Source organism: Anthonomus grandis, chromosome 2 (assembly GCF_022605725.1).
Source record: "Anthonomus grandis grandis chromosome 2, icAntGran1.3, whole genome shotgun sequence".
NCBI classification, from domain to species: Eukaryota; Metazoa; Arthropoda; class Insecta; order Coleoptera; family Curculionidae; genus Anthonomus; species Anthonomus grandis.
In genome coordinates, this window is record NC_065547.1 from 48,266,789 (window position 1) to 48,285,260 (window position 18,472).

At 31.1% G+C, this 18,472-nt stretch overlaps 2 protein-coding genes across 4 annotated transcripts in view; one reads left to right on the forward strand and one right to left on the reverse strand.

Annotated features, from left to right (window-relative positions):
- The window catches only part of LOC126747486 (fasciclin-3), a 630,854-nt gene that overhangs the window by 538,909 nt on the left and 73,473 nt on the right, over positions 1-18,472 (forward strand). The window lies entirely within an intron of this gene.
- LOC126747507 (uncharacterized) lies at positions 4,036-6,397 on the reverse strand. The gene is made up of 2 exons (XM_050456199.1): positions 5,817-6,397; positions 4,036-4,894 (listed from the first exon to the last, which is right to left on the reverse strand). Exons 1-2 carry the CDS (start codon positions 6,252-6,254, stop codon positions 4,082-4,084), a joined length of 1,251 nt encoding a protein of 416 aa, XP_050312156.1. The 5' UTR covers positions 6,255-6,397; the 3' UTR covers positions 4,036-4,081.

The window sequence follows — 18,472 nt, forward strand, 5'->3', positions numbered from 1 at the left end:
GTAACCGATCCAGTCTCTTCAAATTTTCTTACTGTGTTCGAAATTGTTTGCTCTGTAGGACGATTATGTCGACCGTAACCAGCTCGTAAAGCTCAAAACGTTGACACAGGAGAATCACCATTTTTATAGAACAATTTAATAATTTTAGTACATTGTTTGACTGTTAAACGATCCATATTTATAAATGGCAAACTAAAAAAAAACGCTTCACATGACGTTTATTTCTGACAGGTGTCAAACGGCAGGGTTGTACTTAGCCAACCTCGAATTGGATAATCGCCTATATCCCTATCTCAGTCTAAAAATTAGAGAAGGATGGAAATAAGGTGATATTTTTCTGGTTTAGTTAGACTCACTAAACCTGAAAAACGCGTCCAGGCGATCCAGACACTATTAATAAAATGAAATCATGATATAAAAAATAGAGAAAAAAATTAAATTTTTAATTATATATCCTTATCTTAGTCTGAAAATAAGAGAAGTATGGAAATAAAGTGATATTTTTTTGGTATAATATTAGACAAATTAAACCCGAAAAACACTATTTCTCATTAAATTACCAGTTTTCATTGAGTAATGATAAAAGACCCTGGAGTACTGACTACGATCGTCAGGTCCATTTAAAAATCAACTTTGCAAGTGATTGTTAATAAATAATATAAGGCGTTTGTTATTTATCAACATTTCCAGGTAATTTTGTGTTCAAATTTCTCTGGAAAGGCTTTGTAGAGTTCTCTGTTTCGTATTGTCTCTTATTTTTATTTTTATTTAATTATGGAATTATTGCAAACTTACCCGGGAATCTACTAATACAAATACAACTTTTTGTATTTGTATTAAATATGAAATAAAAAATATATAGTTGAGTGAAAGAATACCCAAGTGAACATTTTTAAAGTAAGTGTTACTAAAGGGGACTTCGCCTTTTTTTTTATGTTTTACTTTGTAGATTCTGTTTTTCTACTTTTTTTATTAAAAGAAATAACGAGTATTCTGGTGTATCTAAAGCTCTATCTGCTGTATAGTATTATTTTTGTTTGGGGAAGGAATATTCTGCATGAATCGTTTTTATATTTACCTAAGAAATTATCAAAAATTATGACAAACCAAATATAAAATCTTCAAGTCTGTACTGAAAAAAACCGTCACAGACAATCTGCACAATCGTAAGTTATTTTATTTTTTATTTGGCATATTATTTATTCTGCATGAATACTTTAATAAAAAAAAACAAATGTCACTTTCTATGATTTTTCCCAAATTTCTTTTCTAGGCTACCGGTTTTGCTATATATCTGCATCTTCAAGTAATACTTCGTTTAATTCTTTACGTAAATAACTAAACTATTTTCTTGTATTCCAATCAGTGACTTGAATAAAACATGCTTTATACTATAATATAAATATATACTATAATATAATATATAGTAATTTTACCGCTAATATCACATATCTTTTCTTTTATTTTCATTCTTTATTTTTAATATTTTCTATAAAATTTGTTAAAGCCTATACACAGAGAACATAACTTTATAATCTTCTATTGCTTACATATTTAAAACAATTTATAAAATTATACTGTAAATATGGTACAAAATAAGTTATACACCAAATTTTTGTTTTGTTTTTCTATTCTGAATATTTAAAAAATTAACTTCCAAACTCATCACACTAAAAATGCAATTTTTTTAAAATATTTTTCAATTAAAATACTTTCCAACCATACCTTAAACTACAGCTGAAATACCTTCATCATAAAGCTAACTCAAAATGTAACAAAGCCTCCGTAACAACCCAGAACAAAACTTTAAATTTGGAACAGCAGTTTCCGGTTTGCATTAAAACAGTGTGTTAGCAACTATTAACAATTATTTTACGGACCGCTAGTTTTAGATTAGCCGTAATCTCTTACTTGTATCGACTTGCTTAAGCAGCTTTATTTAGTTCGGTTTATATGTATATTTTCGGGAAAATAAATATTTACCATGTTGCGCTTCTAGTTGGGTAAAGTTAATATGCACAACGATTAGTAATTGATTTTACATATATTGCATTTTATAATAGTCAATCAAGGATAAGCAATTTTTAACGTTAGAAATAATAGAAACCTTTCTGAATATTCAGAATCAGTCATAAATATATTTAGTTTTTATTAGTGTAATTGTAAGTTTGTTTGCCTTATTAATGTAGGCTTTTTATTGCTGTTGTCTAGGGATGCATAAATAAAAGCACAGGGCTTAATTAAAATGTTTAATAAGATGATATTGCAGATTCAGATTGAAGATTATGGTTAGAATAATAATGATTAGGTTAAGTACACAGTTACACAGGACAGTCTTACGTCCTACAAATATCTCTGGCTCTTACACGTCTTTATACTTCATATACGTACGTTTTACGTATACCAACATCAACTTCCCCGCGTCTCGGCCAATTATCAGAATAAGAATAAAATACTTGTCCAAAAAACCACGTCACACGTCAAAACCGGCTACTTCGGAAACGTCTTTCCCTTATGACACGGCATTTAAAGCGGGCCATTCATTAGCGGATTGGTTGGCCGGATCGGTCTGCCCTGACTTGTCCGGCGACCGATCCGCTAATGAGTGACATTGAAAGACAAGGCGCGCACCGGTCAGGGTCGGGTTGTGAGTTCGCCGATCGGATCACTGAACCTACGACCCGACCGCGACCAATCCGTGCGAATTTGTGTATGTGTGGGTACCGCAGATTTGTTTAGTGTGACTTCAGCCTGCAGCAGTTAAACGTGCGCTAAAAGTGAATTGAAAATGTCTTTCGAAGACAACAAAGTTTTTTGGGAAGAATTTATTATTCTATATCAAGAAAATCCCTGCCTTTGGGATATCAAAAGTAAAGATTATCGCAACAAGCAAAAGAAAAATGCTGCTTATGATATTTTAATTAACAGTTGCAAACCACTTTTCCCAAATGCAAACAAGGAATTTGTTATAAAAAAGATGTCATCATTACGGGCATCTTTCCGGCGGCAACTAAGGCGGATTAATGGCGCTAAAAGAACAGGAACGGGGGCAGAAGATGTACCAGAACCTACGTTATGGTACTTCGATCTATTGTCGTTTCTTATGGATCAAGAAGAGTCTCGTCCAGCAGTGTCTTCGATATTAGACGACAATAACATCGAGGAGAACTCACATACCTCAGTAAGTATTTTTTTATCTACCTTGTTTGTATAATATAACTCAGAAAAAAATTAAAGTCGTTTGAAAGCAAGGGCGTAGATATGGGGGGGGGGGGGGGGGTAAAGGGGGTAATTACCCCCCCAGAATAATGTATTTATATTAAAAAATATATATAAGTATAAAAAAAATAAATTAAAAAATTAAAATTAATAACATTTGCAACAGTGCTAAACTGAGATTAAATCTAACATATGTATATATACCGGGTGTTTTTCAAAAGTGGCTCACCCCTATAACTTTTTTATTTTTTAAGATAAAAAAATGAAATTTGGCAACAGTGTATGGGTCATTGAGATGAATTAAATGGCGTATTCAATTATTTTTTATCACTTCCGGTTTGACCAGAAATGACCATAACTTTCGATTTTTAAATGGGACCCTCTGTATATTTTATTTTTATTCGATAGAAAATGTCATTCTGCGTACAATGACACCTATATGTCAACTTTTGACATATCTGTTAAAAAATATTTAGGTTTTTTAAATTCAATCTAGAGTGCCATTGACTTCGTTAAAATCGTTAATTTAACATCAAGTAGCCCTAGAAAAATATAATTGACCGTCTTTTACCCATACACTGTTGCCAAATTTTATTTTTTTATCTTAAAAAATAAAAAAGTTATAGGGGTGAGCCACTTTTGAAAAACACCCGGTATGTTTGTATAATATGTTATTGTAGACTTACATGTACCTACATACAGTAACTTCCAAAAAAAATTACCCCCCCAGAAAAAAATAATATCTACGCCCTTGTTTGAAAGAGGTGGTGGATTAAAAAAAAATTATAATAATTATTATTTAATGAAAACCCAAAATTCACTACTTTACGTACTTTATTCAAATTAGACATAAATGAATTTATCAGTGTACAAATCTATCTTGGAAGTCGACGGCACCAGCATTATTGTAATATTCCTTGTATCCATTTCGTACCATTTTGGCGTCAATAGTAGGAACGTCGTGCCTAGAAATATCCAGTGACGTTAGTTCTGAATTAGTGTGCCTATCGTCACCTAATAAAACAGTTCCAGAGTTAACGTCTTCTCTATCAATATGATTAGGTTGAATATATGTAGTACTCTTGCCTCGTAATAGGTTATGTAAAACACAACAAGCCATTACGATGTCGTCAACTGTCTCTACTTTGGTAGCTATTGGTGTTAGCAAAACCCTAAATCTATTGGCCAGGATTCCAAACGCATTTTCGACTACACGACGCGCACGGGAAAGTCGATAATTGAAACATTTTTCCCCATAGTCAATTCTGGTGGTGTGTCTGTAGGGTTTCATAAAATTCGTCATAAGACTGAACGCTTCGTCTCCTATAAACACAAACGGTAATTTGTTTCTAATTCCTGCCATACTGATTGGCTCAGGCAGTTTTAAAGATCCTTTTGTCAATAAACGGTAAAAATCTGTATTCTTGATGACACCGCCGTCTGATATTCTACCATTCGTTCCACAATTAACATAAATAAATTCATAATTAGCATTTACGATTGCAAATAATACAACGCTAAAGAATCCTTTGTAGTTATAAAAGTATGATCCACTACCTGGCGGCTGTTTTATTGCTATGTGTTTGCCGTCTGCGGCTCCTAAGCAATTTTCAAATTGCCACATTTTCTTAAACTGGTCTGCTATTTGAAGCCATTCCTCTTCTGTTGAGGGAAACTGGAAAAAAAAACTAATATCGGTTAATTGTATTTTGCAGGACACTGATTCATACACACAAGACTCAACTCAACCTTTGGATAGTTCACCAGTTTTATCACCTGCAACATCTCAGAGCTCGACATCAACTTCCCGTGCGAACAAGCGAATTCAGAAGTCAGAGAACACCTGGACAAAGAAGAAACACCAATTTTTGGATGCCTCCCTTAAAATTTTGCAAACAGAGACTGCACCCCCACATACTGATAAAGAAGAATCGCAAGAAATAACATTTGGCAAAAATATTGGCCAACAGTTACAGGAGACTGAAGACAGACAAAAGATAATAGCCCAAAAATTGATATCAGATGTGCTTTTTTATGCTAAATTGGGGAATCTTACTTATTTTTCTTCTAGTATTTCATTCACTCACCAACCAGCACCTTGTCAAAGTGTCTCTTACGTACCACCAGCACAGCTCTATCAACCAACATATACCAATAATGTTACACCTTACACTCAGCCCAATGCAGCAGAAGTCTATCGACCAACCTACGCCAATCTTACATCTTTCACTCCTCCAAATGTAGCACAAGCCTATCAACCAACCTACACCAATCTTAATACACCTTCCACTCAGTCAAGTGCAGCACAAATCTTCCGACAAACTTACATCAATCATACAACATCCACACAACCAAACTCAAATGCGGCCGGCTTACCTTTTACCTCTCAATCAGAAGTGTCCACACCTACAACTGATGCAGCTGCGAAAACTACAGATCATGTTTTCATGGATGAATTTTTATCTTTTGACAAAGCAAAGAACTAATAACAGTTAGTCATTAATTTGTAGCAGTAAGCAAACTCAATAAACAAACTTTCCATTTTTTCTTATTTCTACATTCCTTTTAACATGCAATTATTACAGTAAAGTACTTACCCGCAAGTATTTTTCCCGGAGGGACATGTATATAGCACGACACGTTTCTGGAATGATTTTTCCAAGTAACTGAGGAGAAATTATACACGAAAACTTTAAGTCTTCGTAACTCCTCCCTGTTGCCAGAAATCTCAAAGTTGCCACTAACCGTGCTTCAGCAGTAACTGATTCTCTGAATACAGTATTTTCCCTTTTTATAAGAGGTTCTATTAACATTAATAATTCTTGAAATGTGTTATAATCCATTCGGAGATAATTTATAACATCAAGAGGCTCAGAGGATTGGATACATTTCAATAAACGTAAATGCGTAAAATGTTCTCTCTTTTGCAACCACTTTTTCACCCAAATCCGTTTTTTCTGTTTTTCGTTTTCGAATAACAAAATTGCACCAACTGCCAAAGCAACTTTTGACTTCTTGGAACACGCGGGAGACATAGTGTGTATGTAGGGCTCACCACAACCACTGTACGAATGAACTCTTTGCAAGGTTCGTGGTGTATGTGTGGACGTCGGTGGATGAGTCGCAGGCCGGGTCTCGGTTGGGAGTCGGGTACGGGTTCGTCTAGTGAATGGCCCGCTTAAGACTGACTCGCAACCAATGTTGCCAACTATAGAAAAATGAAATCCGCTAGTTTGATGTTTAAAAACCGCTAAATTGCATATTTTTCCGCTAAATTACTAAGTTTGTAAGTCTACATTTATATAGTTATTTTAATTTTGTTTCTGACACAAAAATTGTTATAAAGATGTAAACAAGGGTATGGCGTATTTTTTTTTTTAAATAAAATAAGATAAACTTTAACATTGATTTATAAGTTTGTTATTTTTTTAAACTGTTTTAAGGGGAAATAAATAAAGATCCTGAGGCTTATGTATTAAAGTTTTTATTATTCAGAACAAAAGAAAAATATTCAACAGCAACGAAAAAATAGGAACTAAAATTTAATAAACTAAACTAAACATTATTCTGTGAAGTTCCATAAAACAGGAAATAGAATTGTTAAAAATAATAAAAAAAAGTTATTTCTAAATAGTTTCGTCTCTAAAAGTCTTCGCAGAATTTTCGAAGAGGCTTCAACAGGAACCAGAGAAACTAAGTGTGACAGTAAGTGAACCTAAGACACTAAATATTGTATATCAGAACGTAAGAGGGTTAAATACGAAAATAGATGAGTTTTTAGAGAGCATTTGGACTACATCTGATGAATATGATATTGTAATATTAACCGAAACATGGTTGCATAACTCTGTAAATGATTGTGAAATATTTCCAAATATATTTAATGTATTTAGAGTTGATAGGGATTTTCAACTAAGTGGAAAAAACCAGAGGGGGTGGAGTTTTACTAGCATCCAAAATTAATTTCTGTGTAAGTACTGTTGACACAGGATTTATAGATAAAAATATTGATTTTTTGTGTGTAAAACTTACAAAGGAAAATTGTAAATGTTTGTATTTATTGACATTATATGTAGCACCATCTTGTACTCTTAACTCGTATGAAAGATTATATGATTTTCTAGAAAAACAGCAATATCTGTTTGACTCTGACATTATTATTATAGGTGACTTAAATATCACAAATCTTAATCGATATTACCAAACAGGAGAGTCAGACAGGTTTGTAGAGACATTTTTGCAATTTTTAAATTTTTATGATGCTACACAAGTCAATTTTGTTTCCAATAGCTTAAATCATATACTAGATGTAGTGGTTACAAAAAGTAACTGTACTGTTTTAAGAAGTGACTTTTGTTTTGTTAAAGAAGATAAACACCACCCTACTCTTAAAGTATCCTTGTCATTGTGCTGTAATAGTAATCAAAAAGAGTTGGCATCTTTATCGTCAAGGTATAATTTTCGCAAGGCTGACTTTTTGTCTATGTATTACCTTTTTCTAAAAATAGACTGGGGCTTTCTGGAGTCTCACACTGATATTAATAAAGCAATTGATGAATTTTATAGAACTTTATATTCAATTTTTGATATATGTGTTCCTAAAGGCGGAAAAAAATGTAAAAAATATCCTGTATGGTTTACAAAAAATATTATAAATAAACTAAAATTCAAAGAAAAAGCTCGGAAAAAATACAAATTAAGCAAAAATCAAGATCATTATCTTCAATTTAAAAAACTTAGAGTTGAAATTAAAAAGGATATAAATACCGCCCACAAAAAATATTTAAAGGCAATACAAGACAAAATCAGTGTAGACTCTTGATCTTTCTGGTCATATATAAATAATAAGAAAGGATCTGTGCATATACCCAACAAAATGTTTATGGACAATTCGGAATTTAACTCTGGTGAAGAAATATGTAATGCATTTAGTGACTATTTTAGTAGTGTTTATTCGAGGGAAGAGGGTAATAACCCGAATACATTAGAAAATATTTATTCACCGGAAATAATTTTAAATAATGTAAATATAGATGATGTAATTGATGTTATTAAGAAATTAGAAGAGAACAAAGCAATAGGTCCAGATAATGTTCCAAGCTATTTGTATAAGGGATTTTGTGATATATTAAGTTACCCATTATGTTTTTTGATTAATCTAAGCCTTAAAACAGGAATTTTTCCCAATGCTTGGAAAGTAGCAAAAATATGTCCAATCTTTAAGAAAGGCAATAAAAGTGAAATAAAAAATTACAGACCTATTGCTGTGCTCTCAGCACCAGCTAAAGTGTTTGAAACCATTATTTTTAGAACTATTTATCGTACTATTAGATCTAGCATATCAATATTTCAACACGGATTTTTAAAAGCTAAATCAACTGTAAGCAACTTATTAAGTGTCACTCAAACTATATCTGATGTGCTGAATCAGAGAGGTCAAATGGATATTGTATACACAGATTTTGAAAAAGCTTTTGATAAGATATCATTTAAAATATTATTGGATTGATTAGATAGAGAATATGGTTTTCATAATAATTTGGTGCATTTTATCGAGTCCTATTTGTATAACCGTAGACATATAGTTGTGATTGGGGGACATAGTTCGCGACCATTTACTCCTACTTCTGGCATACCACAAGGCTCCAATTTGGGACCATTATTTTTTCTTCTTTTTATTAACTCTCTGACGCAAGTAGTAACTCATGCTACATGCTCGCTGTTTGCTGATGATCTCAAATTATATTATCAAATAAATAACATAGATGACTGTAGAATGCTACAAGACGATTTAAATAATGTTGTACAATGGTCAATAGAAAATAGATTATATTTTAATGTCAATAAGTGTGTAGTTATGTCTTATAATAGAAAACAAAGAGATATATTATTTCCTTATAAAATACAAGATAGTCTATTGACTAGAGTAGAAAAAATTAAAGATTTGGGTGTGTTATTTGATAAAAGATTGACTTTTAATCTACATGTAAACGAAGTGGCAAACCGGGCATGCAAAATGTATGGATTTATTGCCAGAAGTACTAAGGATTTCGTGAGTGTTTCCTGTCTCAAGCAGTTGTATGTCTCATTTGTACGTATTTGTTGGATTATGCATGTATAGTGTGGTCGCCATATTATAACTGTTACAAATATACGTTGGAGCGGGTGCAAAATAAAATGCTCCGCTATATCTATTTTAGAGAAAGGGGGGTATATGACCGTGAGGTGTCAACCACGACATTACGCGAAAGATATGCCCTCCAATCATTAGATAAGAGGAGGCAAAAATTTGCAGTTATTTATCTATATAAAACAATAAATGGGCAAATAAATGATCCTACATTTCTTTCAAGGTTGAGTGTGAATGCTCCAGCGTATCTTACTAGAAGATGTAAGACATTTTATATGTCGGATGTAGCTCTTAATAATAGACATTTGAGTTCACCATTATTTAATTTGTGTGAAACTTATAACAGAATTCAAGAAAGCATTGATATTTTTAATACAAGTTGTGCTGAACTCAAATGTCGGTTAGATATAATTTTATAGTTAGTGCTGGCCAGATTAAGTTAGTATTAAGTATTATTTTTAAAACATTTGTTACCTTTATTATTATTATTAGTGTATTATTATTATTATTATTAGTATATTAGTATTATTATCTTTATTATTATTATTATTATTATTAGTATATTAGTATTATTATCTTTATTATTATTATTATCATTAGTATGTACTTTGTAATAGGACCGTTTACTTAGTAAACTTCTGTAAAGTACATGAAATAAATAAATAAATAAATAAAAACTAAAAGAAGAGAAAAAAAATTTAAAGATTCAAAAATGACAAATAAGGTATGTATAATACGTATGTTAAAAAAGATTACTCAGTCAAAATATTAAAGTCTGTGGTATCGTCGTCATCATAGCACTTTTTTGTGTCTATTTGATTGAAAATATCAAGAGGCACATCATAATCATTACAACATTTGTTATACCTTTTGAGTCCATATCTTACCGAAAGTATTGCATTTACCATACTGGTACTCATTTTATTTCGGCATTTGTTTTTCACTATATTGAGGGAACTAAAAATTCTTTCCACATCTGCATTAGAAAATGGCAGTACTAAAATTCCCAATGCAAAATTGGAAAGTTCCATAAAGGGATTTTCCCCACTTGCATCCCGATATTTTACGACCTCAGTCCAGAAAGTTAATGGTGTAGGTTATATTTTCCCATTTAATAAAAGTTATATTGTTATATTGCAAAATAATTTTTTTCTATTTCATTATCAGCAATTTGCATATTTTTTAATAATAAAATCAGTGGCTCGATTTCTTTGTTTTGCTTTAAAATATTTATATATAAATTAATGAAATTTTTTCTAAATTTTTAACATTTTCAGGAAGACGATTCTTAAGTTGCTTAAATAACTCTACTAAAAAATTACGGCACCGCTTTCTTATCACCTTTTCTTCTGCAGGCGTAACTTTTTGTTGGTTTAATAATTCGCTAATTTTTGTCTCAAATTGGTAACCCAAATAGGGTTTGGGATTTACTAAATTTCAAATATATTATCGCCGTCTGTATTTTGAGTTTCCCAATTGGGAACAAACATTTTATTTCCAATACTCTTAATTAACATATTAAAATCATGTAACAATAAACTCGGATCTACATTATTAGATTCAAACATTTTATTAACTTTTTGCACTTCATTTAGTACAGGTTTTAAAAATAAAAGATATGCCAAATTTGTTACGTCTTTAAACGTTGAGTACAAAATCTCAGCGGTATAGCATTTTTCAGAAAGACGCGTTATTTCAAAATGGGTTTTTAACTTAATATATTGATTTAAGATTCTGTATACAGCAACTTCAATACTTAACCGCATCTTGTGGAGCACGCGCGTACAATTTTTTTTGGATCTGTTCCATTATTTATTGCATTAAAAAGATGCTTGTAATTATTTTGACGATTTGCTGACTTACTAAACCAATTGTACGTTTCAGAAATCATAAATTCCAAATTCTGCAGTATAGCGGCTTTTGTCAAAACTAACGAAAAATGGAAAATATATTTTTTCCCCCAAAAGCGTTATAAAATAAGTAATTATTGTATTTTATTTCATATAATTACGTAGTTCTCACGCTGGTGTAACATTACTAATTATTAGTCTCCATTGACAGATATATCAATTAGACTTCGCAGTGTCATTTGCAAATGACTTCTATTCAACCTATATTGTATGGAAAATAACACCGTGTTCAATTTAGAGCATGGAAAATTAATTAAATTCCGTAGCATTCGAATAAATTTATTAATCATTAATTTATCAGTTGATTAACATTTCATGCAGATTGTTGTGTAAAGTGAGGCCTAAATAGAAATGGTTTAATTAAAATGTATATATCAAGGGAGTGCATCTTGTTTTTTATAATTCAGAGTTTGAAAAAAGGAGCTTTTAAACTTAGTAATATTTTATTAATAATTATTTCCATTAGGTTACTGTTCTCCTAAAAAAACTCTTCAATATTTTTATCTACTGTTCTTAGAACATAATGCGCTAGTAATAAATGGATAATAAATATGTAGAAAAATTGTTTTATAGTTCAAAAGCACACCCTTATATAACAATATATTTAGATAGAATACAAGTTTCTAAACAAACTAAAAGATAAAAATACAATAAAATCAAAATAAAGTAATCGGTGTTATGTACTCAGTAGTAATTAGCTGCAGTATACGACACTCCTGCGTTGCATATCACTTTATTGCGTTTATAGCGCTATAAAAATAATTTTTTTCTATGTATCGGGTTGTAATAGTCGCAGTGCATCGTCAATGTTATTCAAGCCAAGAAAACCCTTTTTTACATGAAAACAAGCATAAAATTGCATAAAATTTAACGTAGCCATATTTGTTTATGTCTGATACCGTTAAATATTTAGACCGCTGCGTTCCAGTATTTTACGTGTACGTTCAATATGAAACGGCAAGTGGAAGTAAAAACTTTGATGGAAATCCTTCAACTAATCGTTTCAAATGTGAAATTGTATTTGATGATGTAAAATCTATTATACAAAGGACTGATTGTAGTATATATTATCACGGAAAATGTATCAACGTAAATATGCGTGGTTTCTATATAAGAAAGGCCACTTGGAAATGCGATTCTGTAGCAAATAGTACACCCAACTTCGAGGAGTTTATTAGACAGGAACGTTTGAGAAAAGGGAGCCGTGTCGATCCTTTATTATTTTTGGTGGAAAAAAGATAAAAAGTTGACCTAAAAAATAAATATATTCTTGATAGAACACGGCCATTTAAAAGTCAGCATTAAAGAACGTGAGCCTTCAGAACCAGAGAAAAGAGCCTTAAAAAAGAATGGCAATGAAGTATTAAAACAAGATAGTAAACCAAGATAGATGGATATTGGTTGGAACCGATGTTTAGTGTATAACGAGCATGGAATGAAACGGTGCTTTAGATGTTGTTGATATGGTAATTTGCCATTTTAAAAGGATTGTAAGGAGCAGTAATTAAGTATTTGCTAAATATTCTGGAAATCACGATTTTATGTGTAATATGTGTAGTGTCTAATGAAAAGTACAGTCTTAGCTTAAATGTAAATCTTGCTTCTTGCGATGTAAGCATGTGCGAATCATACAAGAGAATAGGAGATATTCAAAGAAGTACATTAAGTAGCAATAGGGTTTTTTTCATAAATCATGGAAACTGTCTACTGTTGTTCCAATAAATATCGACAAATTAATACTGTGCATCTATATAAGAATCTCCTTGAAGTTTTGTGCTGAAAATTCAATATTAGTTCCGAATCAATCTGGTTTTCGCGATAATTATTTATATGAATCTGTGGTGATTGATATCTGTGATAATTTTTTTAGAGCCCTTGATTGTGATAATTTTGTATTGGCAGTATTCTTGGATTTAAAACTATTAATAGGAAAGTTTTGAAAAGAAAACTAGAACAATTAGGGGTACTATTTTAAAGTGACTTAAGTCGTATTTGACTCTTGACGTTTATAAAATGTTTGTCCAACAGTGTTGGGGCCATTACTATTATATATTAAGGATTCATCAAAGTGCTCAAAAAATGTAGACTTGTATTATTTGGAGATTACCCAATGAATTGCATAATTAGAACCAATCTCCATGAATTGTTAATAATTTTAAATAATGAACTTGACATCCTATTTAACTGGCTCCATAATAATAATTTAAGTTTAAAGGCGAGCAGGTCAAAATTTTGTGTATTTAGTAAAAAAAAATAAAAATTAATCGGGAAGACATTGATAATTTGCAGAAAACTGTAAATGGGAAAAACATTACCTAAGAAAAACAAATTTAATATCTGGGGAAAATTTTAATTGCGCACTTGTTCTTCTTTTCACTCAACTTTTTCTTTTTTTAAATAAAAATTGGAAGCAATTTGTCAATGCACTCAAAATTGATGTTATATAATCCCATTGCAATCCCACGTTTCCAATTTTACTCAACATTGCTGTTCAATTTACCCGAATACAAAATTAACCAATTGGAAGTAACCCAAAACAGAGCTATGAGACATAATTTTAAAATGTAATTGTCATACTCCTGTGAAAACTATGTTAAATGTCCCAAATATGCTGTCTGTCAACCAAAGTATTATGTTTAGTATCAATTTGTTTATTTTTAAGTTAAAATAACATCTGCAATAAATTAAGAGCTATTGAATAATGCTACTAGAATTCATACAAATTTTATACTGATAGACAGATGTAACACAAATCAGTTGCTCAGCTATGTCCTCTAAAGTGGCTTAATAATTAACTTGTGATATTTTAATACAGTTCAAGAGGCTTTTGAGCAAATTTATTTATTTTAGGTATATTGTAAGCTTTGTGTCTGTTTGTGTGTCTAATTTTATCTTTGTATTGTGTGTCTTACGTTAAACTTATTATAAAATATACGCAAACCGTCTTTTCATGCCTTAGAATGAATGTCATCAGCGAGTTCGAACGGTGTCATCAAGTCCTTAATGCATAAAAGAAAAAACGAACACATGAATAAAGAGCCTTACTTTCTAAAGTAACTTCGCGTTAATTATTGTGATAGAAAGCCTAAATCATACTACAATAAACAACACATGTAACCCCTGGACTAAAATTGTATATTTGACTTAATATGGTTGTCATTACAGGCACTCAACTAATTGCATGAAGAAATTATTCCAGGCATTCGTTAGGTAATTCCAGATAGTTCTTTCTAAGAAAACTTGCATTTGTTACTATAAGTTACTACACTTCTTATTATAAGAAGCTTGGAAACTAATATGGGTGCCATGGCAAATACTTAACTAACTTCAAAAAGGACTTATTCCAGGCGTTCCTTGCATAATTTCAGATACTTCTTTCTAAAAAATAGCATGGAGAGCTTTGGATCCAGAGGTGCCTTCTGATAAAAACATTTAAACAACAACCCTTGAAATTAACCATCTAACCTTTAAAGCCTTCAATATATCACAAAACGTTACGATAAAAATCACAAAGGTTCACTAGTAATATGAGAATGCAAAAAAATTACTAAAAACTATTATGATAAAGTAAGAAATTAAATTTACGCATAATCTAAATGGGTAAGGCCTTTGTTTTTTCTTAAGAAAATTGTATTGCCCAATAATAAGTGAATTTTAGTTTACAAGATTTAAAAGGCCAGCCAGTACTCCTTAGACTTTAACTACTCTTAATCTTCTTTTTTTGTGTAATTCCTTACTTTAAAAAAAATCACAAGGATTTAATTCAGTAGTTCCATACTAGAGTTTAAATTGGTTTCAGAATATGGGGTGCATCAGGAATCTCACAAGTTAATAAACAATTATTATGATTTTAAATTTCTGGATTATTATTCTATTGGGTATATGGTGCTTTTATCTTTATGTCCTGAAAGAATAATTATAATTTTTTATGGAAGGATATCTTTAGTCATCACTATATATTATATTAAGTCATTAAATACTACTTTAAAAATTGTTTTAGGGCATAGTATGGAATACTTTTGAGATTTACTAAGAGAACAAAAAAACTATTGAAATAAGGAGTAATGCAATAGGTCGTGGTGAAACTTCAATTAAAGATCTTAAACTAAGACTCAGTTTTCCTTTATGCCTTAAGCCACTGGTTAGTATTTTAAATTCCTCCATTTTATAAAAGAATTTCCATCTGAATAGACAAAAGCAAAACGAGATGTTAAAAATATTAGTCCAATAAGTATTCTTCCTTTAATTTCAAAAATTAATCCTGACTGGCAATCAGGCTTTCGTAAATTTTTCATTACTATAACAAATTTTGTCGGTATTATCAATGATAAAAGGCAAATGAGGATTTAAGGGAAATAACGTAAACGTATTGCTGTAAGCAGTACAAAGTCAAAACAACCAAGTTTAAAGCAACTTGAACCGCTCTTTCGCGTCTGATTATCTTAATTAATCTGTGACATATGTAGCTGTAATTGATTTATTTGAATTTTACATACAGTGCTTTTTTGAACGGATCAATTCAAAATATTAAAACTTGAGGGAGTACAATTGATAAATGAATCCTATATTTTAATGTAAAATTAACGGATGAAAATTACAAGATGGCCGCTGGGCGCCATCTTGGAAAAAAAATTAATCGGAAAAGGTAGTATTGCGGCACATCATTTTGAAGCTCCTTACTAGTACCTTATAACCCTAAAATATAAATTCAATATCTTCACCTACTACAAAATGGTGGTACATTTAATAATTACCTACCTGAATACATTAACATTTAACTTGATATATCAAATAAATACATTAAGTTCAATTGAGAAAATGCTGGAAATAGTTGCCTTGAACTTCTTGACACAAGAACAGTCGCTCCAAAATTTCACATATATTTTCAAATACATTAACATCGATATTTCTACAAATATTCTTTATTGTCTGTCGTAAATCCAATATTGAAGCAGGTTCAGTTTCCTCCTGTTGCTTCAAATAGCCCTATAAAAAAAAGTCTAGAGATGTCAAATTTGGCGAGCGAGCTGGCCATTCCACGAGTGCTTGACGGCCAATCCAACGACCGGGGAAATTGTTATCTTAATAGTTCCGAACTTGTCTGGAGTAGTGGTAGGTGGAGCTACACCTTGCTGGAATACAATATCCATATCTATTCGAATTTCGGTGATTAGAGGGTCAATAGTATTTTCTAGCATATCCAAATATACTTCCCTTGTTAAATTTTGTTTGTTGAATAGAGGCTCCACAATATCATGATTTCCCAGTATCCCTGCCCAAACGTTAATTTTTTCTGGATATTGAGTATGAGTTTCCAGGAAGACGTGAGTATTAGTGTTACTCCAATAACGACAATTTTATCTATGAACATTACCGTTGAGAAAAAATGTACATTCATCACTAAAACAATTAATATTATGATGATAGGTAGGATGTCGTGCAACGGTTTCCGTCATAGTTTCGCAGAATTCTGTTCTTCGATCAGGGTCATCTTCAGTTCGACACATTGAAGAAAAGCACTATATATATTGACACATACTTCCTTAAGTAAATAATACCCGAGTCGCGACTGACCAATAACTCGGGTAATAAAAAAAAAATTAAGGGTTATATTTAAAAAAAAAAAATCGGGGTCCAGATTGTAGACTTTTCAATTTGTTTTTCATTAGTAGCAACTACTACAAGCTCTCTCTCTCTCTCTTTCTCCAGCAACAATTACTCGCACCCTCAATGTAATACCTCACCCTTTACCTACGCATGATAGTAATGTCAATGAAATCAGTTTTACAGGTAAAAAGTAAAACTTCCAGGGCATATTTTCTTTGCTTTCTCAGTAAACAAGTTTGTCGAGCTCTTACTTGTTTACGTTTACTTGCCAATTTTCCTCAAAAATCTCCAACAACCAATTTCCACAATATTCGTTACTACACCAATTTTTCTTCGTTTGAGCCGCTTTCGACCGACAGCAATCCCATCAAGGCAGCTGCAACTTGCTAAATTGAATTTAAGCCTCGCGATGTGTCAACGCTCAGTGGAGTTCCTCGTTAAAACTTCCGAACACCCCCGGTTTACTGTCTTGAGCCTTTAATGTCGTTTTACAACATGTTAAAAGGATTTTGGCTCGCGTAAATTATCGGGAAATTTCGTTAAAAAGTTAAAAAAATAAAAGCGACCCTGTAACTTTCTTTTATGAAAGTTTTATCTGAAATGATTCGTCATTTTTATATGGTTACGGGACAGTCTTAAACTTTCTTTCTTGTTTACTTTTGAATGCATTATGATTTATTTTATCAACATTTTCATGTATCGATGACTTTTGTAATCATTTAACCATTTTAATTCATGCATACCCTAATGTTTTTTTATATATATTATATATTTATTAATTTCTTTAATTCCGACATAAGTCTCAAAATGTATATATAGGACGATTTCCAAGAGAAAAAGCATATTTACGTTAAAGTTGAAAAATATTTAAACTTATCCAAATCACAAAACTTATTTTTTTTAAGAACTTATTAAATTTAATTTTAAAATTTAAATAAAATATTGTTTTAGCAATTATCTAAGCATTTTTAAGGTTATTCACAATTATTACTTTTAAATTATACTTTGAAATTATTAAAAATTCAATTTAAGGTTTAATACATGATTTTTTATTGTTTTGCTTCAGAGTGAATTATGGTCATTTTTAAAATTTATTCATTAATATTATTAATTTAAACATTTTATATATAAATAAAAAAAAGTTGTGCCAATAGGAATGAGTGTATACAGCATATATAATGAACAAAACAAAAATTTCTTTTAATATGTTAAAAGCACTCTCCACCGCGTTATCAAATCAGCTTTAAAAGTTTCATAAAAATTTTGAAAAAAAATACATTTTTTCATGTTTAAGTGCTTTAGAACACCCTCTATAAATATAATACACAAAATTTGAGCTTTTTACCCTTTTTTTTTTCTCGGTATACGAGCTAACTCCATTACGCAGGTAGGCTCTCTTAATAATTAATTTTCCATCAAATAATTGCACAATTTATTCAGTTAAATTGGTATGCTGCCCCACTGTATCTATCTCTTTAAGACATCATGGCCAGTTGGTTGCTAGGCAACCAACTGGCTTGCAGTGGTTCAGTCGTTCGAATAAGCAGGACAATTTTTTTTTCTTAGGATATTTTCAATACATTTCAAATTTTTTAAAGATAATAAT